Source organism: Branchiostoma lanceolatum, chromosome 1, assembly GCF_035083965.1.
Source record: "Branchiostoma lanceolatum isolate klBraLanc5 chromosome 1, klBraLanc5.hap2, whole genome shotgun sequence".
In the NCBI taxonomy this organism is placed as follows: domain Eukaryota; kingdom Metazoa; phylum Chordata; class Leptocardii; order Amphioxiformes; family Branchiostomatidae; genus Branchiostoma; species Branchiostoma lanceolatum.
The window spans coordinates 34965536-34989802 of NC_089722.1; the positions used below are offsets into that span (position 1 = coordinate 34965536).

A 24267-nucleotide genomic window follows, 5' to 3' on the forward strand; every position below is an offset into this window, starting at 1 on the left:
AATCCAAAATCCATGCCAAAATTTGAAAACAGCGTAGGACCAATTTTACAGAGCTCAATTCCCTGAAGCTGTAAATAACCAAACTATAAACTCATTCTTCACTCTAGACACTCTGTGTGATTAAGCTATGTTGTTTGCTAGCTACGCAACCCCTAAAAAAACCTCCCGTTTACCGAAGGCCAAAAAATGGGGGACGTATATATACACCAGAGCCTTTCTGTAGAACAACCAACATTCTCTGGGATTTCTATCTCTGAAATACAAAAGGCCATTCCAGAAACTTAGGTATGCTTGTTGGTAACTGTTTGAGTGGATCCTTGCTGTACCATTACCCGACTTACTCAAACTCTAGTCGATTTTCTGCCCTTGTCGGTGCCGTCGCCTAGTGTCGAACGCCGTCAAATCCTTAGTACTCTGTTGTGTAACGTTACCTGTTTCTCCGTGACCTGGATACATGCAATTGGGAGAAAGACATCGAAGCCTGTATGCTAGGCAAAGAACGTTATCTGGTATTTCTAACGCAAAAGGTACTGGTACTGAAATTCAACTCAAATAAAACCTTTTACTCAAAATTTTCGTCGATCTTGCAGCCTGCTTGGTGCCGGACTCAGCGTCGAATGCCGACCGCACCTTCGTGCCTTCGTGCCTTGGTGCCTATTGTAGACCCATTCCTCACCTCGAGATCATATCACGTGATATCTCACCTGTGTAGCATACCTACTGTTACTACAGAAACTTAATTACTGGCTAATTCGTCATCGGATTCCTCAAACGCCAGTAATTGTCATTATGTGCCAGATGCAACATCAGTAATACCACCAGAAATGCAAACTTGGCAGACTTAAGTATTTAGAACACGGTCAGAAAAGCTTCAATAACCATTCAAAGATAACTCGTCAAAAGCGTCCCTTCTTGAAACAGTCTGAGGGCGCCATGGGAGAATTAACGTTGGTTAACATAAAATCTCCATTTTTTCGATAATGGTTGATTGAAATCAATCTAGCAGAACAATAAAGCATCCTTGTTATCTGTTATTCTGTCAGTATCATGTATTACCTTTGCACCAATGCTATATATGTTAGATTTTCTCTCAAGTCGTGCTGACACCATAATATTTCAAGTTGAAACTACCGTCCTCCGCACGCACAATGACAGTGCTCTTGGACAGGTGCGAACATTATTCCGGGAGAGAAGATTCGTCATCAATATATGCCGCTAATTAGCTTTTATACAGCAGCTGTTGTGCCCATCTTGACTTGAAGAGAGTGCCAAGGTCATATTAACGTGACCAAAGAGAAATAGATACACGACAAAACGGTCGTACCACACACATCAGGCCTTCGGTAACATCCCGTTTGTTGAGTTGGTAGAACGTCACTCAAAGTCGACATCCACCGTCATGGCAACGTGTACATTATTCATGGAAAGTTAGCTGGATGCCGTAGCAATGGTAATACTACTATGTCCATGTGTTCCTTGTTGTGTTAGGAGCAAACTTTGAGGAAAATATCGTCCTCAGTCCACTATCACATGCATCATTTAGACAAAAAAGTGTTCCTCACAAACCTTTGTCGTCTGCTTGACAACAGGGTTCTGGGAAATAATATGACGGCGGGAAAATACACGTGCCGTAGGTTGTAGCAACAAAGAGGAGTTTTGATGATTGATCGCACTTAGAATCCAGTTGCAGGTTAGCAAAAGAGATTGTAATAAGTTGTCTTGTAAATAATTGTGCTTAGCAGGAAGCGGATGTGACATTTGTCTTATAAACCAGCGAACAACCGTGTAGTGTGATTCTCCCACGAAGCCCCCAGACTCTGTCAATAAGGGACGGAGAGTTTTTGACGTCGCCAACGTCTAATGCACGGTTATCGAAGCTTTTCAGCCAGTGTTCTGAATACGTTAGTCTATCCGGTTTGCATTGCTGGCGTTATAACTGATTTTGCAACTAGCGCATATCCCTAAAATACACCGTTTCTAAAAATGGCGAATTTAAATACCCCGCGAATTTATGTTAACAGTTAACCAACGTTACACTACATAGGAGTGTGTGACTACATGAATTCTGTTATTCAGCAGACGACAAAGGTTTGTGAGGAACACCTTTTCGTGTTGATTTCTTGTGTGATAGTGGACTGAAGGCGATATTTTCCTCAAAGTTTGCTCCTAACACAACTAGAAACACATGGACATATTCAGTATTGCCATAGCTACGGCATCCCGTTAACGTCCCGATAGATACTGTAAAATGAATTTAATGCATTTTTAAAAGTTCGCTTGGTTTTTATTTCGCGGTAGGCAGAAAATGGAGAGTTCGCGGTGGTTTCACTTAGTACTAGTGATTTAATGAGTTAAAGGCATGCTAGCTCATTAAATCTCTAGTAAGGGATTTAAAACATTTCTTACTAGTGATTTAATGAGTGTTACAAGTACAAAAAATCACTAGCACAACTTTTTCACTTACTTCGTGTTTTGGCATGTTTTACTAATACTAACTAAATAAATGTGTTAAATAATCAAGTCTTGTGACCTTGCCATTGAAGGGCAAGGCCCGCTGTACAAAAGGACGGAAAGGCCCACGATGTTTCTGATCACCTTTTCCTTCTTGCAATAAAGAATGACCGATGTATAGACACAGTTTCTTTTAGATGATAATAACGGTTTACTCAGTTCAAACGTGTATGACAATAAAATCTCATATCGAAGCCCAACGGCTGAATTGCGTGGATTAAAACATTGCATCATTTAACGTTAGATGAATTTCGTCGTAAAACTATATATAGATTAAACACATATATACATCTAAAATTTCACACGTTTTCGAACGATAACAGCGGATCACACGATTTTACAAGTTCAGCAGTCGAACCATCTTCGGGATTGCACTTGTTTGATATCTCGCGGTTTTACAAAAGAGTTCAGTTTGCACATGTAAGATGACCGGGTCGTCCTGCCACTAACTCGCTGTCTAGAGGTAGGTAGGAGATGTCTGTACTGTTCTGATTGTTCAAGAGACTTTGCGAACGTCACGGTCAGGTTTTGACGACGTTGCTTGAGTGTTGGAAGGTCAAGTTGCTCGCAAGCTTTGGAATACGAAGTGTAGTCGGCACCCAGGACCATTTTTAGGCGGTACGACGTTGCACTTTCTCGATCTTGTTACTGAGAATATTTGAGAGTCCGGAATGCCAAACAGGTGCAGCGTACTTCGGGAGGGCGAATATAAGAGATGTAGACAGACACCAGGTCATCAATGGGGAGGTGAAAATGTTTCAGTTTGCTCACTATAAGTATAACCTTGGCCGGCTTTGATGTATATCGTGTTGATATGTGTGTTCCACTTCAAGTTCGATTGGAGGTGTATCCCAGAATTTTCATTGAACTAACTTCCAGATGCGCAACGTTGGTTACCATGAGCGACCGAGGGATGTGTTGATAATAATAATAAATAATAATTTCAGCCTCTCAACAACACCCTCCTTTAAAGCTGGAAGACTTGCCCCCATACTTACCAGCTCCAAGCCCTCCCCCGGAAGTGTCAGTCTGGGAAATGTACCGCCGACTACGAACGGTTAAACTGAACAAGTCCGCCGGTGTTGATGGCATTTCTCCTCGACTCATACGAGAATTCGCCTTCGAACTCAGTCAACCTCTAACCAACATATTCAACGCCTCCCTAGCGGAAGGAACTGTACCTGCAGTCTGGAAGAAAGCCGGCGTCGTGCCGATTCCAAAGGAGAACCCGCCTCGCCTACAGAAACTCAGACCTATCTCTCTGACCCCAATTTTCGCAAAAGTATGTGAAGGATTCATCACCGACTGGTGCATGAAGGACATTCTACCCATGATCGACACCCGCCAGTATGGATCCCTCAAAGGGAAATCTACGACACATTACCTCACAAGTTTAGTTCACTTCCTAGCAAGCACAACGGACAAACCCGGATACATCAGTACACTCGTGCTGACTGACTTTACCCGTGCTTTTGACTGTGTTCACCACCCTACCGCCATCAACAAGCTTCTCGCCCTCGGTACAGTACAGCCCACGAAATTCGCATCAAGTTTCGCGAAACGTGCCGCAGTCTTTCGCGAAACGTGCCGCAGTCTTTCGCGAAACATGCCGCAGTCTTTCGCGAAACATGCCGCAGTCTTTCGCGAAACGTGACACAGTCTTTCGCGAAACGTGCCGCAGTCTTTCGCGAAACGTGCTGCAGTCTTTCGCGAAACGCCCGGCAATCATTTGCAGGCCCTTTCGCAGATTCTGCGAAACTCCGGGAGCCTTCCGCAGAGAGTTTCGCGAAAACTTGCGATACTTTCGCAGAAACCCCCTGCGAAAGACCGGGTTTACGCGTAATACGTCGCTTTTCATATGCAGACCGCCCGCGCGGTGGGCGGAGAAAATATCACGCCCGATTTGTTTACGTTTCCTATAAACAAGCCAGAGTGAAAATGTACGGAAGGACCGCGCTGTAGACAAATCCAGTGCTAAAACTGACTTCAATATCTTTACGAAACGCAACACATGTCCGTACTAACTTTTTTTCATAGATTTTACCGCAAGAAAATTACGGGAAATGCTTAATTTTCTTTCATAATATATGGTGCCATGACAAACTGAATGTAACATTTGCTTACGAGGAGGCAAGACGACGGAGACATTTTTCGTGTTGACATAATTATTGGGAAAACATCACAGAATTGACTACATCCCCACAAGCAGTGCAGATAAACTGTCGTTTAGAAAATCTGATACCAACAAAATCAAGTTGAATCTGTGCGTTTGTGAGAATAGATTCCGGTAGTACATGTAGTTTATCCTGATATCCAAATTCTTATATGCAACTGGGGAGATCTTTCCGCCACAGACAGGCCGGCGCGGCGCTGTCAAAAGTGATTGATTAGCGCTTTTTGTCACAAGCCCGACTTACTGACGTAGAGCTGGATCAAAGGCGGTGGGCGGATGGACGCCGTCCAATGCTATTTGAATGTAGCAAACTTGTTGTGCAGGGAATTCTCACGATGACGGGTACACAACCTCGCCGGGGTTGTGTCCGGTCTCTATTTTATCTATATGTTAACTAGAAGTTATAATTAGTTCCATGAACTTAACAATTAGTTGTGCGTTTGTTACAACCAACATTACATTTGTCACGTGAGCCGTGAAATAGGTTCGTAGGTTCGTGCTTTTTTATGTTTAGCCATACCTAGTATGGCTCAACATATTGTTTTTTATGTTTAGCCATACCTAGTATGGCTCAACATATTGTTTTTGTTCATGTTCTTCTTCTTCTCCTGCCAAATCTTCAAATGGATTCAACTCCGCCATTTTTTAATCAACCGACCTGAAATTTGGCATGGAGGTAAAGAAGGCAAATACCCTCAGGTGATTTTAAAATTGCTTTCAAACAGGCCTTAAAATCATTTTTATGGAGTTTTTTTGGGGCATTTTAAGGCAATTTTTATATTTTTGGCTCCTGTGCCCTGGTATTACAAGCAAATGATCTGAAATTCGGCACAAGGGTGCCTTGAATATGTCCCTACAGGACTTCAATCACATTTCTGGTGTACATCACTTCAAAATGCTTCATTTGGTGGACTTTTAGACCAATTTTCAGACCAAAAATAGGCCAAAAGTGGTATCCCCGTTCCATGTTCTATTTGCTGCTGGCCAAGGAATCCATGTTCTATCTAAGGTTCTGGGCGTTCCATTTGCTACTGGCCAAAGAACATGTGTTCTATTTAGTTTACCTGAGGTCATATTGCAGGAACACACGCAAGCCTTTGCAGTAAGAAGCTCTTGGGGTCTCGCAGAACTCTTAGAAAGAATTTTTTTCACGGGTGATTTTGGAACAGTCAATTTATGCATCGGGAGGGAGATTGGCGAAGTATGATGCTCTCGCAAATGTTGCCTTTCCACATGCAGTTAATATTTTGATTTGCCCAGGCGTTATTTTGGGACAGCCCACTTCTTGTATGGGGAGGAGTATGGCTAAACATGCTGTATTTGCTCAGGGGCAAATGACGGCCTTTCTAGTGTTCATGTTCTTCTTCTTCTTCTTCTTCTCCTGCCAAATCTTCAAATGGATTCAACTCCGCCATTTTTTAACCAACCGACCTGAAATTTGGCATGGAGGTAAAGATGGCAAATACCCTCAGGTGATTTTAAAATTGCTTTGAAACAGCCCTTAAAATCATTTTTATGGAGGTTTTTTGGGGCATTTTTAGACAATTTTTATATTTTGGGCCCCTGTGCCCTGGTATTGCTAGCAAGTGACCTGAAATTCGGTACAAGGGTGCCTTGAACATGTCCCTACAGGATTTCAATCACAATTCTGGTGTACATCACTTCAGAATGCTTCATTTTGGGGACTTTTGGACCCATTTTCAGACCAAAAACAGGCCAAAAGTGGTATCCACGTTCCATGTTCTATTTGCTGCTGGCCAAGGAATCCATGTTCTATCTAAGGATCCCCGCGTTCCATTTGCTACTGGCCAAAGAACACTGTTCTATTTAGGTCACCTGAGGTCATATTGCAGGAACACACGCAAGCCTTTGCAGTAAGAAGCTCTTGGGGTCTCGCAGAACTTGTAGAGAGAGTTTTTGTACGGGTGATTTTGGAACAGTCCATTTATGCATCAGGAGGGAGATTGTCGAAGTATAATGCTCTCGCAAATGTTGCCTTTCTACATGCAGTTAATATTTCGATTTGCCCAGGTGTTATTTTGGGACAGCCCACTTCTTGCATGGGGAGGAGTATGGCTAAACATGCTGTATTTGCTCAGGGGCAAATGACGGCCTTTCTAGTTCGATGGTTATTTTTTCCTTGCATTTGAATCCTTGGGCTAAAACTTAGTGCATACTATCAGGCATACAATAAAATTATCAATATATTCGTTATTAGCACCTGGTAACTTACCTTTCCTTATTCAAAAGCAGGTTTACGTTGATTGTCAGAGGATGAGCTTCCCGTGCGTGGCGTGCCGTTCTTCACGTGCTGACCGAGGAGGACAGGAGACATCTCCCCTATAACTCCTTATATTGACGACGTTTCGTCAGTTCTGACTTTTCGATTACGGTCTCTATTCTATCTATATGTAACTAGAAGTTATAATTAGTTTCATGAACTAAACGATTAGTTGTACGTTTGTTACAACCAACATTACATTTTTCACTTACTTGAGCCGTAGGCTTAACTTGTTATATACTATTGTCAGCTGGTAGCTTATACATTGCAGTATATGTATGTTCGATACCTTTTGTTGATATGTACATTTCATTAATGTGCTTTAAAACGTTGCCGTCGGGTAGTGAAAGCCGCTAAATATCAATCAAATATATTCGTGCTTTTTTTTACGATGGTTATTTTTTCTTGACATTTCGCATTTGAATCCTTGGGCTAAAACTTAGTGCATACTACTAGTATCATGTATACTATAAAATTATTCATCTATTCATTATCAGCACCTGGTAACTTACCTTTCCTTATTTAAAAGCAGGTCTACGTTGATTGTCGGAGGACGAGCTTTCCGTGCCGTTCTTCACGTGCTGACCAAGGAGGGCAGGAAACATCTCCCCTATTAACTCCTTATATTGACGACGTTTCGTTTGTTCAAACTTTTCAAGTACAGTTGTACTAACCTTCTACGTATACTAACTCAGGTTGTGTTCGGTATCAGTTTTCAAAGCTAACACGGCAAGTTATGTTAGAACTTTTTTTTCAATAATAAAATACACTTAAGAACTAACATAATCAAATGTTGGAAGAAATGTATACAACTAATACATTCTATATGGAGGAAAGGCGAGAAGCCTTTCATTGCAACACGCGTACGATATCTGGGGCATGGGTCATAGCAGAAAGTAACAGTCGATTTTTTTTTAATTGTTTCGTCTTTCTCCTTCATGTCGGCGGTACAAACTTTGTCATTATTTCCAGTCGCACTGTTTTCCTTCTTAGCAACTCCTTCTTGAATCCATATACTAGTATTACCCAGCATACAAACGACCGGTTCAATAAGATACAGTAAAATGCAAGGTAAACAGGAAAGGAAAAGGTAAGTCACTCATTGAGCTGTCTCCGACGTGGACCACGGAAGTACAGTACCCACCTAGGAAAAAGGTAGGTTTTTGAAAAAAATTACAAAAGGAGAAAATCGAAATTCACATAATTCAAACGAGGCTAGTGAATGAAAAAAATTGTTGACGAAACTTTTATTTTGTAGTTGTAGTTTTATCATGTAATTATTGGAAGCGTTCAGTCCCGTAACCTCAGTCGTTGAGCCAGCTATCGCCCTTTTTCTCATTTAACCTACATTTTACCCTCCTTGAATTTACTATGTAAAATGCAATATCGAAAAATAGATAAATAAAGGAATTGTAATATAGCCACGTCCTTTTCGTTATATCCTGCTGCGTCTGGAACATCCTTTCTTTACAATATATTTAAACCTCCATAGTTCAAAACTTATAACAACTATTTAATATAGAAGACGCTAAAACGAAGAGAATTCACCTACCTCAGAACTTTTGACGTCCAACGGCTCCTTTCTTTGAATATTATCACCACTGAGAAACCAAAATGCGGGCTTTGGTTTCAATTTCAGAACACGTAGAAGAAAGATGACGGTTTGATTCACACGTGTGACGAGCCACACACGCTACGGAGTGATCAGGGTGGCATGTTAGAAAAATCGTCACCGTGTTTGTCGGCAAATGATCTTGCCCGTCGTAACTCCTTATTTCATTACCACCAAAGAACAATCAAGTAACAGATATCACAAAAATATAAAATCACCTTGCACTATTTGGGCAAGGTTGAAGTCTCTTCAAGTTAGGCTTCTCATCGCAAATTACCCTTTTGTTGTTGAAAACTTCCAAATACACATAACGTATGAATACGGCTCTAGTGGTAAGAACATACATGGTCCGTTCGTAACAACTCGATTTGATAAGTTACTTATTTCATATGCATTCATACCTGAGTGTACTTGTTCATTTTCTTATCAAGTATTCATTAGAAATGTACGCAGTTATGATGCTATCATATTACTGGCGCACACCATAAGATACAGAGGTCGATAGTATTAGTAAGTCAGCGGGGACGAGCGCGGCCGGGTGAATGCCATGTCATGAGGACATGCCAGAAACAACATGTGTGATGTGCGCTCGCTCGGTAACTGAGGGTTTTTCTCTGGCGTCCAAGAATAGAAGACAATTTTCCGTGATTTCATTCATTCTACACTGATTGATGATTGGACCTCCCCGTCTGGCGGCATGTCCCACGAAGGTACCACAAAGGAGGCCGGCTGTCAATCAACTGCCAAAGGCGTGAGAACTTATCAGTAACGTGCGGGCAAAACGACAAAACCGCCCAACAAACTCCGACGAATCCCTTATTTCCGTTAGCACCATCGTTGCACCGTAACCTTGCTCATCTTTTTCGGGGGTCAATAGCACTCAAATGATTAGCACACCATACCATTCACAATTTGGACTGTTCTAGAAGGTAAAGAATACAGCCGATTACGTGTCCCTCTTACATGAATCAAGGATAAATGTTGTCTAGCTACGGGTCATTGACCTTCCAGTTGCGTTGTTCCGTAGTTCGGTGTCCGATTATAAGTTCGACAGAATGTCTGACGCACTTTTTACGCTGATGTTTATCTAACATTCTCTCAATAATCATACACAGGCATCCATAAACTAACATTCTCTAATTAGTTTGAAATTGTTCATGATTTGGGACCGCACGGCCTGAGGCCAAGCGATCTCGGCCATATAGTGCCGAGTTGTACACCCGCCGCGTAGACCAGCCCCCACATTATCTACACATTATCGACAAGTAGATGAAAATAAGGACGAACAAGTGTTATGTTAATTGACGAATGCAAAAATTGCTCATTAACGACAAAATCGGGCGGAAGATTTCTTCCGCAGAAATGTTTCGGAGCGGCGTTTCGCGGGAACCCGGAAGAGTTTCGCACCTTTCGCGAAAGTCCAGATCACCTCTGCTGAACCTTTCGCGGTCTTTCGCGAAACCTACCGCACTCTTTCGCGAAAGGTAACGCACTCTTTCGCGAAACCTTACGCACTCTTTCGCGAAACCTAACGCACGCTTTCGCGAAACCGTACGAACTCTTTCGCGAAACCTAACGCACGCTTTCGCGAAACCTAACGCACGCTTTCGCGAAGCGTTTTCCGAAACTTGATGCGAATTTCGTGGGCTGTACTGTACGTCGATCCATCATCCCTTGGATTTGCTCCTTCCTGACAAGCCAGCAACAACGTGTCAAGTATCATGGAACTCTTTCTGAATGGGAAACACTGTCATGCGGAGTACCACAAGGAACTATTAAAGTCAGGCCCTCTCGTATTCCTGGCCCTCATCAATGACGCTGTTCCGGTTGAAGAAGGGTCGGCGGATGGCTGGAAATACGTTGACGACATGTCGTTGGCCGAACCCAGACCTCTTCCTTCTACCGTGAATGCAAAGGGACGTTGATGGACTTGTGCGCTGGACTGAATCTAATTACATGCAACTTAATCCAGTGAAATATAAAGTAATGGTTTTATGTTTTATGAGAAACCCACCCCCACCTCCACAGTTGTATGTAGGACCATCAGAGTTGGAAGTAGTGCAGTTTGCTAGAGTTCTAGGTGTAATCCTGCAAGCCGATCTCAAGTGGTCCACTCATGTAAACTCGATAGTGGGCAAAGCTAACCGTAGGCTTTTAATATCTGGTACGTGTGACTGTCCTAAAGAAACATGGACTTGTTAACTATGACTTAACGCTTGTTTTCTGTGGTTTTGTAAGACCATTGTTAGAGTATGCTTGCCCTGTGTGGCATCCTGGTCTCGCTACTCTCCAGTCAAACCACATAGAAGCTGTACAAAAGAGGGCGTGCCGAATGATTCTAGGTAAAAACTATGTTAGCTACGACAGAGCATTAGAACAGCTGTCACTCACTCTCCTGTGCCTGAGACGCCGTAATCTATGCATGCTCTAGTTGGCTCCCTCCGAAACGGGGAAGCGTTCACAGTAGAGATCTAACGGTCAAAGGACAACTTCACACAGTTCAGCTGCAGAACTTCCAGATTTAAGAACACCACATTACCTTTTACCGTAGAGTTATTGAATGAATTGCAGTTCTTGACTCAAGTGTATAGTTTTTAAATATGTTGAGTTATGGTAAAACTTGTATGAGCAAGTGAATGAATCTTAATAGATTTTAGGAAATGTTTTATCCCATACCTCAATTCAGCCAGGAAAGGCTGCAACGGTATGTGTATACACTTGTTTGCAAATAAAACCTGTCATCATTATAAGTCATCCACAAACTGCGCAGCCCGGAAACTGCTTGCTGGGCCGATTAATATAGGCGGTGAAAATGACCGGGCCAAGTAAAGTTCCGTTCACGGTGGCAGTCCGCATGTGACCGGAACACTTCCCGAGAGCGTCCAGTGGTGCCGCACAGATTGACTTGTGTTGTTGAGGAAATCAGCGACCCATCTGATCAGTGAGGGACGTAGTCCAAGTTCAAGTAAGCGATTGATAGCGACGGTGTGACTGACTCTATCAAACGCTTTACTGTAGTCAGTTGAGACGAAAGAGCAGATGGTGTTAGGTTTGTCACAGGCCTTAAATCGCGTCTGTCATGTCAAGTCAGAAGGCAGTGGGTCGTAGAACTAACGTTACCTTTGATACCTCCGAAGTGCTGGTTGTCAATATTCGGGAGGATATCTGTCATGGCCCACTGGCAGATGAAGTTCTCTGCTACTTTACTCAGCAATCGTGAGATGGGACGCAGTTCGTTAATGGACGGTGCAGCAAGGAGGTTTTATGTCTATATAAAACCTCATAAAACCTCCTTGGGTGCAGGAACTACAATGGCGTTTTTCTATTCATCTGGAACTTTACCTTGCTGGAGCGAAGAGTTGAGAATATCTGCAAGCGGTACACACAGTTCAAATGCAAATTCTTTGATCAAATTGCCTGGAATGCCGTCTGGGCCAGCTGCCTTCCGTATCTTAAGTTGAAGTTTTTTGGACAGTTCCCAAGGACTCAGTAGGACCTGTAGGTAAAGATGATATATCCAAAGGTGGCAGGGAGTTGACCTATGATGTTAGCATATAGCAGGCTCTAACCGGGCCTTTTTGGGGGGCTTGAAAAAGGATTTTCCATGGTTTAACACTTGTTTTTACTTTATCTCACCGTGGGGTCTTGGGGACAGGCGCTATCTCGAACTTGTACTTTTAGTACCCACAATCCCCTGCAAAAGTTCAAAGGTTGAACTCCCAGCGCGGAGCCTCGCTTTCCGGTCGTATGGTTGCTAAAAATGAGAAACGTAACTTTGTAAACACGTGTGTGATGTGGCCTCTGTGACATTGTGTGGCCAACAGAGACATCTAGACAACAAAGAGGGCGAGTGACGCAGCCATGTCACGTTTGATTGTTAAAAACTTGCCTCCGAGCGTAAGTATCAAGTATATTCTGTTCGAGGAGAGGCACATACATGCAAGTCCCACATACAAGGGCTCATTCATGAGTTTTTTACATGTTATAAAATGTATACCTGTTGTACATTGGCGCGTTCTTAATGAAGCTATAGAAAATGTGCCAATGTTATTCATTCTTTGTTGTGAACATTTACCCTAGATCATGTAAAAAAATGCCGAACTTGGCCTGCTAATTTGTTCAGTTACAAACAAGCTTTCATCAGTTTGACGCTTGAGATCAGCTGGACTGGCTAAAAGAGAATTTCCCACCAATATAAATACACGTTCATGCTGCTGGTTTCTGTAAAAACCGGGGCCCCGCGGGGCACCCTGCGGGACACCCTGCGGGACACCCTGTGGGGTACAATGCCTGTAATAAAAAGCTAGTACATGCTGTACTAAGCCCGAATGTAACGTGGGGTCCCATAACTTCGACAGTACCATAACTTCGAATGAGTTTTACTTTGTCTTATTATGCAGAAGAGAGACATGTTTGTTTCTATCCACTGTGCTGAACAAAAACGCCGAGAACCCAAGTTCATGCATATAGCTGTCGTCTGAATGAAACACGGATTTGTGTACAGTTAAATGATGTTTGCGCCACCAGGAAAATTTGACTATAAACAATGGCTACGTTCGATGCAAGACCATTTCGTAATGGCCACTCATACATGAAGAACAGTCAACAATCGTGGCGCAAACTTTCTTGTTTTACACATGAGGCATAAAGCTATACAAAACGCTGCATACAAAACACACAAGAAACGTAGGTGTTCGTTAGTTTATGTCGCGATTGAACTTGTCTTGAATAACGAAATAATTGCGGCTTAGAACGCCCTCCCCCCTCTACGTCACGGTCATTCCGTTAACCACGATTCGAATGTGATGCTACAGTGTTGACATTTCACGGTCCCCCTGTCCAAATCACGTACTAGCTAGTGAGGCCCCAAAACGGCAAACCTTATTAATCTAGCTTGAAACACGTTGGATAAACTTGCATTTGATAAGTTCCCGTCGGCAGGCTTGCGCATGGTTCCACAAGCAAAAGCATTGATGTTGCAAACATGTATCGACATTGGAAGGAGCTGATGCACGAACACGGCGGAAGCGAATAGATCAGTCCACAACAGGCCGCGCTGCCTTCCTCGACTGAAGATGGTATAAAGGTATAAAGGTATAAAGGCATTTTGTTTGAAGATTGACAGGCCGCTTTGCTTTGATGTGGGCGGCACGGGTCTCTGAATGTATCAACACGAAGTTCATTGAATTAAAATAGCGATTTCTCATTGCTTGCTTGAAAAGAAAATCAAGAAAATCATGAATAGCGAGCTTTAAAAACAATTTTTGAAATATGTCATAACTTTGCACTGGATTGACCTGGGAAATAAGGAAGATTTGCCGCGTACTTTCTGGTCACGTGCGGTGCCGTGCTGAGTGCAAATGTCGCCATTTCAGTTTCCGGTGTAACAATGCTTTGCCGGCAGTTTTGGACTTACTTGTGGCACATTTGTGGCATTTGTTCGGGTATGCTACGGGACCATTTGTATGAAATGAGGTATCTACTCTCATTGCCATACCAAAGAACGGATCGTCAACGTTGACATTGCTTGGAACGCAACAAGTGGGTAAACAGTCGTTAAGTCACAGCGCGCCCCGCATCGGTGGAAACTTACGCACGGTGAAAAATTATTTACTACAGGCTAGGGAGGCTGAAGTTAGTTGACACAAAATTATTCCGTCTGTTTACTTATGATCGTGCCGGCAAATTAAAGAGACACAAAGGTATTTGTATGTCGAAGTTATGGTACCCTAATTAGAATGGAACAATATGGAACGCTGTATTCATAACAACATTTTTCTGGTTTTACCGACAGAGATTAAAGTGTAAATCGTGCACGGGCGTTGTAAAATCAACTCGACAACGGAAAATCCTTAAACACCGCCACTCTCATTTATCATCCGTCAAAACGCAACACTTGTCAGACAACCGACATTGGTGCAATGTGATGTCGAACTCATAAATTTACGTTTGAAGTTATGGGATCCCACGTTACAATTGATATCAATAAAATGAACCCCACAGCATGCTCATCAGCACCCACTCCACTGTTGCTGCCTCTCGACCTACAGCGGTTCACGTCCAGCAGAAATGTTCTATAGAATTATTCTACCGTGAAAAACGCACAAAGAGCCAACACTGTTTGTGAACATCTAAGATCATTCGCCGGTTATGTCAAATTCATCATGTTGTAGCGCAAATGCCTCAGGGACTCGGGGTGAAGAACAAATAATTCGCCGCCTGCAGGGAAAATAAGACAGTTGAGCTCATGGCTGCCTTTTTATGTATAAGAGAACGGGGCGAAGCATAATTTTGAAGGTTCTTTACGCCGTAATCGGGCCTTGTTTACGCCGGTTTGGTCTAGCCTGGAATCCATCCTATTTAGGCCAAAAATAATTAATCAAGCAACTGGATAAAGTTAGGCTTAGTACATCCTATTTAGCTTCCGGCCGCTACCCTAGCTCCGCTGCGCTACCCAAGTTCCGCTACCGGCCGCGGAGCTTGGGTAGCGAACGGAAAGCTAATAAGGCTGGACTCCAGGCTAGGTTTGGTCATGATACACTTTGTGCATGGGGTGGTTCTCACACCGCATTGCCATGCCAATGGCATGCGCACCAGCAGACAATCGGCGCCGGCCTACTAGCGGGCCAATCGCAGCGCACAGACTGGGACACACCCATTGGCAGGGCGGCGAGATTTCAAAGAGTTTATAGTTATCAACTCCGCCCTGTGAAATTAGTAATAAATATGGAATGAGGTCAGTGCACGGCAGTTCTGACGTCAACGTTCTATGGCTTCAATGATCTGAACTCCAAAGCTACTGCCTTTGTACAGGCAAGGTCATATGATGTCCTTGGTACAGGCAATGCAAACATAAATGTCTCTCTACTTGCCTACGTCGTCGTCACAGCGTCACAGTGAATGCCAGGATTCAGCTCCCGTTGCGTCGATATTTTGCGGGATGTAAATCAAAGACTGATTCTTCCACTCACCACTAAGCGTTAGTGAAGATGGGAAAACCCAGGTTACTACGTGTTTTCTATTCATACTTGATAGGTAGTATCCTTTTCTAATGTACAAGTAGTTGCATAATTGTGTGTATTCGTGTCACATCCCGTCACACTGAAGCAAGTCGCAAGACACTCCGCAAACGTTTTTCGTCCGTAAACAGGGAACTGGCGGGGCCCCCCGGTTTTTACAGAAACCCTCATGCAGCCGTTAATTTTTTGACCATGGATTCTTTTAGGGTGCCCACTCGGAGTAATAGTACTATGATGAATGAGACCACAACACATTTGAATTCACGTTTTCATTTGCATGTGCGTTTTTGGGAGTGGGTTGGGGTGGTGGTTAACAGAAATAAACTCATTTGTAGATTCGAGTATGCAAGTGCAGTGTGAAAGTTGAAGACCCCTGGCTTGTAAACAGTTCTCGTCTCGACATTGTGTAGATTTGCATAACAAAGCCCAGACAAATTTTGTTTACGTCTCATGGGCCTGACACTGCACATGCTTACTCGACAGAGGGTCGAGGTTAAAAATTTTCCAAGGCCCTCCCCCCAGGTCAAAATTTTTTTCCTTGGCCATCCCCCCAAGCCAATTTTTTCCTAGGCCCTCCCCCCTTCTATCAAGTATCAACTCTTGAAAAATATTCAAGACGGCAAGAAAATCACTGCACTCCCATTAGGAAGTGTCCTCTCGCGTTGTAGTTTACAATGGATCTAACCAGCAATCTCTCGTTTGCTCATCGGCTACTCAGTTTTAGGCACCCGTACGCAAAAACTGAATGGCTTGGAGCCCATGTCACAAGTTTGAAAATATGCTTAGAGGTTCAATGACAAAATACCTTAATTCCATTGTGGTTAACTGATAACTACCGGAGTATTCTAAGTTTTTTGTGCTTTTTGGTGGCTATAACTGGCGGTGAACCGGGGAAAACAAAAGAAAAACATCAGCCCGATGGGACCGACCAGAATTATAGTGGGACACTGGTAGTGGGGAGGAGGGCGCACAACACTGATTTTCCCTCGGCCCACCAACTCACTGGCAACCGTGGCACCTGTTTTCTGCTAAGCTTGGATCGTCACCTGTGGCCGGTGGGAGATAGAAATGGTCTGAATCGGCTTCGCCTCAAACTTCCGCTACTATTCTGGCGATCTTTGCAAAATTCCAAGCCCTGTCTATATCTTTACTCACGATTTTAGTCCATAAAGGTTATGGATTGGTTTTGATTTTTTTCGATAACACGCAGCAGAGTTCCGTAAATTTACGGGAAAACTTGCGCTGGCTAGAGCCCTGGTTCTGCTGCAGTCACCAAGGAAAGCCGCCAGGGTGCCCAAAATCTAATCATTTCTTTAACAGGACATGCAATAACAACATACTAGTAACTAAGTTTCATGACAATCCATCCTGAGCCATACTGCTAAACCACAAACATACATACTTACAAACATCCATATATCCATCCAAACCCTACCAAAGACATAACCTTCTTGGTGAAGGTAGCAAAGCCATCAAAAAAAAAGATACAGGTGCAAACACACAAACCCAGACAAAAGGGCCTCCATCAAGGAGGTAACAAAATTTTGTTGTAGACTACAAAACAAATACTGTAGGTGCATCTAATTTCGCTGGGATTTAATTTGGCAGTAGGGAGAAAATGCTTACCTTGTGTCCGCGTTCGTGATGGTTTTAAGTTTAGTAGCACTACAGTTGGTGGGCAAAAAGTTTCGCAGTGGTTTTAAGTTCCCACCGAGTAGTTCATCTACGAAAACCGAAAAAGTAAAGCCCCCACGAACATTTCTTCATTTACAGTATTGGAAAAGGGAAAAACTGACACTAATGAGTGAAGTCGTCCAAAGTCAATGAAGAAGATGTAAATTTTTTTTCGTATGCTATTTTGCATCAGTTTTTGGGTCCTCGGGGGATGTCATCCATATAATCCAATCAGTGTGGTCACCATGAAATATGGTGTTATTGTTTTGTGTGTATGTGTGCGTGTGTGTGTATTTCCAGATATTTGTACATGTGGACAGCATAACTTCTGAAGAAGTACTGAATGGATTGCAATGATATTATGTATGTGGGCAGGTCTTGTGATTAGATGCTTGCCCACAGCTACATTGTATGGAGGAGGAGAAGGGCCACGAACATCCGTGAAACCTTCACGACAAGATGATGAGGTACATGTGTATTGGGAAGATGAAGGTCAAGGTCGACTATGAGCCTCCTAGCGATATATATAGAATACAACACGGGAGATATTCCGATCCGTATCACCCGAGGTACCAGCCCGACCGTGGGTAGGATCGCCCGCAGGCTGGAGGGCAATCCGACCCGGGGGAGGGCTGCGACCGAGGGTGATGCGGAATACACCGTGTTGTATTATATTTATGTCATACCCACCCGAGAAAACACACATTTCAATGCGGAATGCGCCAGAAGTTGAGGGAGTTTTGTGTCCTCGAACACAAAACTGGAGCAACATTGATTCCAACCTCCGAATCCAGTATTCAAATTTTCGACGGTGGCGCAACTGACATGCTCGGAATGCATTCTAAATATTCCATGGAAGCCTGTGGCATACATCTTAGAACCCCGTGTGATACGGAAAATTATCACACAATGTGAAACACCCATATCGAACGTTTTCGCGGCCCTAGTATGACATAATCTTTGTTATTACAGGTACTAGTACATGTATGCCAATCTCTGATTATATGCATGTATGACTACATGTATCTTCCACTACTTTGTGTTTTTATAGATCACAAAACACAAATTCCAGTCCATGTTTGAGGCTATTGGAACTGTCACTGACTGTAAGCTGAAATACTCCAAGAATGGGCAGTTTCGCCACTTTGGGTTTGTTGGCTTCAGGAGCCACCAAGAAGCGGAAAAGGCTGTACAACAATTTCACAATAGCTTCCTGAATGCTGTCAGGATACAGGTCAGTTGAATTCCATCAATTTTTTTTAAATAACTGTCTTGGTTTTGATTTCACATTCAGGGAATGAAGTATTGTTTTGGGGTTGTTTGTATATGTTTGTCTGTTTTCTAATTTTCCATATTCTTGGCAATGCACACAAAAATTTTGGTGGGTTCTTCGAAATGTTGAAGGTGTCCTTGCGTCAGCGATGTCTGGCTTACTGATAATGCCCTATTTGGAACTGCGGCCCCTACTCATACTAGTCATACTCATAGCATGCAAATTGCAAACAGAACAGCGCTTAAGGTGACGAATGATATCAATTCTGTGTTGCCAGTCATTTCAAGAGTTTGCTAGTTTCTCTCTGGTAATTAGGCTGTTTATTTTGCAGGTTGAGTTTTGTAAGGATCTTTCAGGGAAAGACACCCCCATGCCATGGAGACAGAAGAGAGCAAAAGTCAAAGAAATATTACAGACAAAACAGAAGGAGATGGGGAAGGCAGAGAAAACAGCAAAGTTCACCACCAAGAAGGAAGTAAGAAGGACATGGTTTTCATTTTAATCATGAAGCATTTTTGGCATGGTGTTATAGTATACCCTCTTCTCACGGATGCCAGGGTCGCATTTCCAAAGCAGGAGCTAGCAGGACAGTTTGCAGGAACGAAAAGACAACAAAACATGGAAAACATAAATTACTCACGTGAACAATTTGTGTACATGTACTAGTATATTTCTTCTATTTAAATAATATTTATTTTTCGTTCTGCCAACAGCTTGCATGGCAGGGCCATGGTTAGGAAATGTGACCCTAGCAACTACATGTATTCAGTAAAACTCTCATTAGTAGTCATCCTTCTATCTCTAGAGATGATGGTAGCACTCATGTCAATGGCCGAGGGCAGCTTCTTGTGTGACATGTCAATCCTCAGTCCTTGCAAGGCAGTTCTAGACAGTTCTAGACAGTTCTGACATAAAAAGCTAGAAAGGTGCTGCGGTTTCTATTCTTTACGCCAAGGAAAAGTAACAATGTCTTTCTGATTATGGTCAGTAGGTAGGAAAATTTTGGCCGTAGTGAACTAATGAAATCCAGTTTGTAACAATATAAAACTGAAATACATCAAGACACTAGTATTTTCAACGTCATATTTTAATATACATAGTACAACTTACTGTACAAGCACAAGTATATATATTATGAATAAACGGAAGAAAGAATTACAATATTTACACATTCATATAATTCATATATCAACTGACTCTGTTCAAAGCCTAAATCGATGTGTTTAGAAAAGTAAATTTGGAAAACAACTTAGAATTTTGTTTTGTTTCGAATTTGGTAACATTTTGTCAGTGAGTCAATGACGGACTGATACCTCTGTTACGTCAGTTTTCATTTCATCAATCTTTCGGGAAAACATACAGGTATATTGGTATGTGGATTTATGGTGCCTTTGAACCTAGATTGGTGCCAGGGTTTCCATATACATTGTAATGCCAGCCCACTATTCAGCACTTTACCCATCAAAACAAATAACAAAACTCTGGCTAAGGAGAACCCTGGAACATTTCAGAACCTTGTGAATTATCTTTTGGATCAAAATATTTGTGGATATGACAACATACTCGTATTTGCAGCTGTACATGTGTGGTTCCCAATAGATTTTTGTAGCAAGACCCAGACGCGCTGAAATGGAATCGTCCGAAAGATCAGGAGTGATTTGGACACTGAGGTATGTGACCGAAGGAACGTACGGCAAGGGCTTGCCGTACTACTTCACTGAGAGCAGCGTTCCATTCAGAACACTTCAATTACATGGAAAGTACTGTAACATATATATACCAAATATCATTGTAATCCATCTAGAGGTCTTTGAACAGTGAATTTTGAATCTGCACTTTTCCTCTTTAATTTATGTCCTAAACAGTATGTGTTAAGCTTCCATGGACATGTTTAGAATTAAACATTCATTGACTTTATCGATAAACTGCATGTACTGGTATTCTATCAGTTAATTTTGTGTTGGTGTGACCAAAACAAAACTAGTTAACGGCTGCAATCAGCTACTGTTACCAGTAGTTAAAGGAGTGATTGACATCCATTCCTCATCATGATATGCATACGTTTCAAGTTCGGAAAAATCAAGGCCTTTTCGACCATTGTGCAGACATGCACACACAATACACACTGAAACTTTAGTCTCTCATTTCTTCATTCTGGCATGCCTCTATATAGTCATCACACAGCCAGAAATTTCCACTTGATGGAGATTGTTGAGTGACCATAAAAGGATATGTATGACCCATGACATTTTGGTCTATTGGACCATTTCTATCTAACTGGGGACTGTCTTTTTTCAAATTTTCCAAGCAGTCAGTGCAATTCATTATCATAAGCCATTGGTAGATTAATCTGTCTGACTATCTATGTATCTAACTCTAGTTCACCTAAATCCGAGGCACTTTTCCTTAAGAGATAATTGACACCAATCTGGCAAAAGATGAAACCATCATTTCTTTCTGTTACATGCCGATATTATAGATTACCTTTGTCACTTATGCTATACATGTTATATTTTCTCTCTACGGTGGGGTAACGTTTATCTGCGGTCTTGTCGCTTATTACCATTATACAACAGCTGTTCCTTTCTTGGGTTGAAGAGATGAAGTTGTAAAAGCAACTACAAGAAATCATGGAAAGTTGACGTTACATGATGAAGTGCTGCTAGTGCTATAGGGTTTGTTGCATCTTGGTTGCATGTTGTAGACGACCGGTCGATCCGCCATGGGGACCTCCATGGAGCATGCAATATTCCTTGTGGCAGATTTGGACGTTATTGGCACGTTACAACTACTTAATAATCCTATAGATCGAGAGACGAATTGGTTTGTAAATTGTAATGCAACCATCCAAGCTCATGACAAGGAAATTCCCCCTTTCCCGTCACGTCCTGGCTAAGGGGAAAGGTTCTATAGGGTCACAAAAAACATCTGATGAATAGTTTTGATATGGCCGCTTTCGTTCCTAGGTCCCTACGACAAGTGCGGGGGCTGCTGTTTTTCAATTTTTGATGATTGATCACACTTTGAATCCAGTTGTGGCTCAGCAAAACAATTTAGTTGTCTTTGTGTTTCGCTGGAAGCAGGTGTGACATTTACGGTACAGTATCTATGTTCCAGTTTATAGTACACTTGCGCTCTTCCCATGATGCCGCCAAATGTTCCAAATCCAATATGGGACGGAGAGTTGCCTTTGTCATTTTTGAATGCATTTTTATCAAATCTTTTTAGACATTGTCATGAATACTTGAGTCTCTCAAGTTTGCAATTCTGGTGGTATTATTGATGTTGCATCTAGCATATATCCCTAAATACCCTGTTTAAAAAAACACTGAGATACCCTGCAGATTGAGGTGAAATAGCATTACATTTGGTAGAATGAGTGGACAATGTTATTGTTAGCAGTTAGAATGATATGTAAAGGAAAGCAGACTACGTAGTACTAATATGATGCTACCCAAGGTATATAAGGTATAATGTACAAGTTCTCTAGTAGATGTACATATATAACTGACAAAGGCTATGTTTTTGTTTCTTTCCAGAAAGACAAACAGTCTTCTGCTTCTAGTCTTCTGCTTGGAGAGGTAACAAATTCTTTCACATATAGTATTACGTGTTTGATATATTATAGGCAGCGTTTGTGTGTGTGTGTGTGTGTGTGTGTGTGCACGCGCGTGTGTCTGTCTGTCTGTTGGTCAACAAGATATCTCAAGAATGGCTGGATTGATTGTTATCTCCATGAAAAAAGATTTTTTCATGCAGATATTGTTTTGTGTGTGCTTGCGTGTGTGTTTGCGTGTGTGTATGTTTGTGTGTGTGTCCGGATGCTTAAAGTCAGCAAAACTGAAGAACAGCTAGATGGATTGTAATGATATTTGGTATGTGGGTAGGTGTTGGGAGGAGAAAGGTCAAGGTCGATTTTGGGCCCCCTGGTATGTGTCGATGGAACTGCGGAATCCGCGGCGACCTTTGCGCCGCGAATCAATTTCCCAGCGGATATGTTTATCGTACTTTTGCCCCCCTCCCCACATTTACGAGTGAACTCGACTTCAGGGAAAAGCGACACATAAACAATGCACGCGATTGTGTAAAACATGACAAACTTTTACACAGTACATACGTGTTAACAAGTGATATTACATAGGATTCGCAGAAGTTTGGCCGAGCGGCGTCGCTACTCCCGACCGCTACACACATACTAGTAATTTAGCGAGAAATCAGAAAATAATTATCGAGATACACGCCACAGTTTTGGCTTTGCATTGTTGTTGCAGGCGTGGGGACGCCGTCTACCGTTGTACAATCACGCTCTTTTGTTTCTTGTAATTGTTATGCTTACAAACAATCGATATCGGTGCCTTTGACATACGTTGATCTAAAAACCTGTTTTTCAAGAAAGCCAGCATGAAAATATGTACAGAAAAACAAGATTTTCGCCCGAGCATTTGTGTCCCTACACTGTGATTTGCCGCCATTTCCCGCTATTTGTGGTCGTATTCGGTGGAGAATCTATTCCTTTAACTTTTCTCCCGTGAAAATTCTGCTTAGGTAGCGTAGTTGAGTAGTATTTTACGCCGTGATTTTACTTCAAAATACAGCGCGCTAGCGGCAAGGGCCTGACTGGGCCACCATCTTTGTTTACTCTTTGCATGTTTACCGCTTGTTCTAAGCGCTGATTGGTTTGCGTCAGAAAAACTTTGCTCTGATTGGTTGACTCTTGGTTGACTGCTAGATTTCATGTGATCACAAGGCGGGAATTCCCCGTCACAGTTTCGTCGTGGACCGCATTTTGTGACGATTTTGATGCAGTTTTGTAGCGACCTTCGTAACATTTTTGATTTTTAAAAAGTAAACAAGCATTTTCTGATGGCAGTATTCAGTTATTTTTTTCTACTCATCGCCCAGAGCGAATTTAGAACCACCGCGGATTTTCCATTTGCCCAAAACCGCGGATTTTAGGCCCCGCGGATCTAAGTAGACTTACAGTAGTTCATTGCGATATGAGGTCTCCGAACTCTTGTTTCATATGCGGTATGTGGGGTTGCTTGGCTTAACGGCAGCACATCTTGCTCAGAACCCAGGAGGTCCCAGGTTCAACTCCTGTCATGCCACCAATCTTGTGCCCTTGGGAAAGGCACTTTTAAAACACGACTTCCCTCACTTCACTCAGGTGTACATGCTTTGGTTAGGGACGTCACAAAGGTCGTTGACATCGCCGACTATAATCTCAGAACGCCGCGAATTTCAAATGTTGTAACAACGCTTATCTATGACGGACTAGTCTAAAACATGTCAGAACTGGTCTTAGTGGTATATCTAACATACGGCAGTATCCTTTACGAAATTAAGTTTAGTCTGCCTTTAAAGAACCTGCCGCATTTTTCGAAAAGTGTAGGGGTCCATCCAAGTGTGAGCAGATCAAAATTCCGGTGTAAATGGGGTAGGGAATTTCTCGAGTAGCCTTTGGAACCCTTGCTTCTCCCATTGGGTCAGTTAGTCCTCACTCCTAGTGAGCAATTGAGCTAGTCTCATGATGTTTCTGACCTTAGGGATAGGAATTTCATATTTTTTTATTTATTGGTTTATTATTTATTAAATGGAGATATTGTTTTGGGTGTGTCTGTTTGTCTGTCTGTCTGTTTGTCTGTTTGTTTCCGCACCACTCCAGTCAGCATAACTCAAGAACCTCTTGATGGATTACAATGATATTTGGTATGTGGGCAGGTG

General features: G+C 42.4%; 1 protein-coding gene across 3 annotated transcripts in view; it reads left to right on the plus strand.

The window, feature by feature from the left end:
* The first annotated feature begins 12274 nt into the window (after positions 1-12274).
* Positions 12275-24267, plus strand: part of LOC136427492 (probable RNA-binding protein 19) — an 80556-nt gene continuing 68563 nt past the window's right edge. For all 3 annotated transcript variants that reach the window (XM_066416380.1, XM_066416390.1, XM_066416398.1), the window contains exons 1-4: positions 12275-12474; positions 18322-18504; positions 18875-19018; positions 22083-22124. In XM_066416380.1, the coding sequence (XP_066272477.1) occupies positions 12439-12474; positions 18322-18504; positions 18875-19018; positions 22083-22124 (405 nt within the window). In that variant the 5' untranslated portion in view covers positions 12275-12438. The remainder of the gene's footprint in view (positions 12475-18321; positions 18505-18874; positions 19019-22082; positions 22125-24267) is intronic.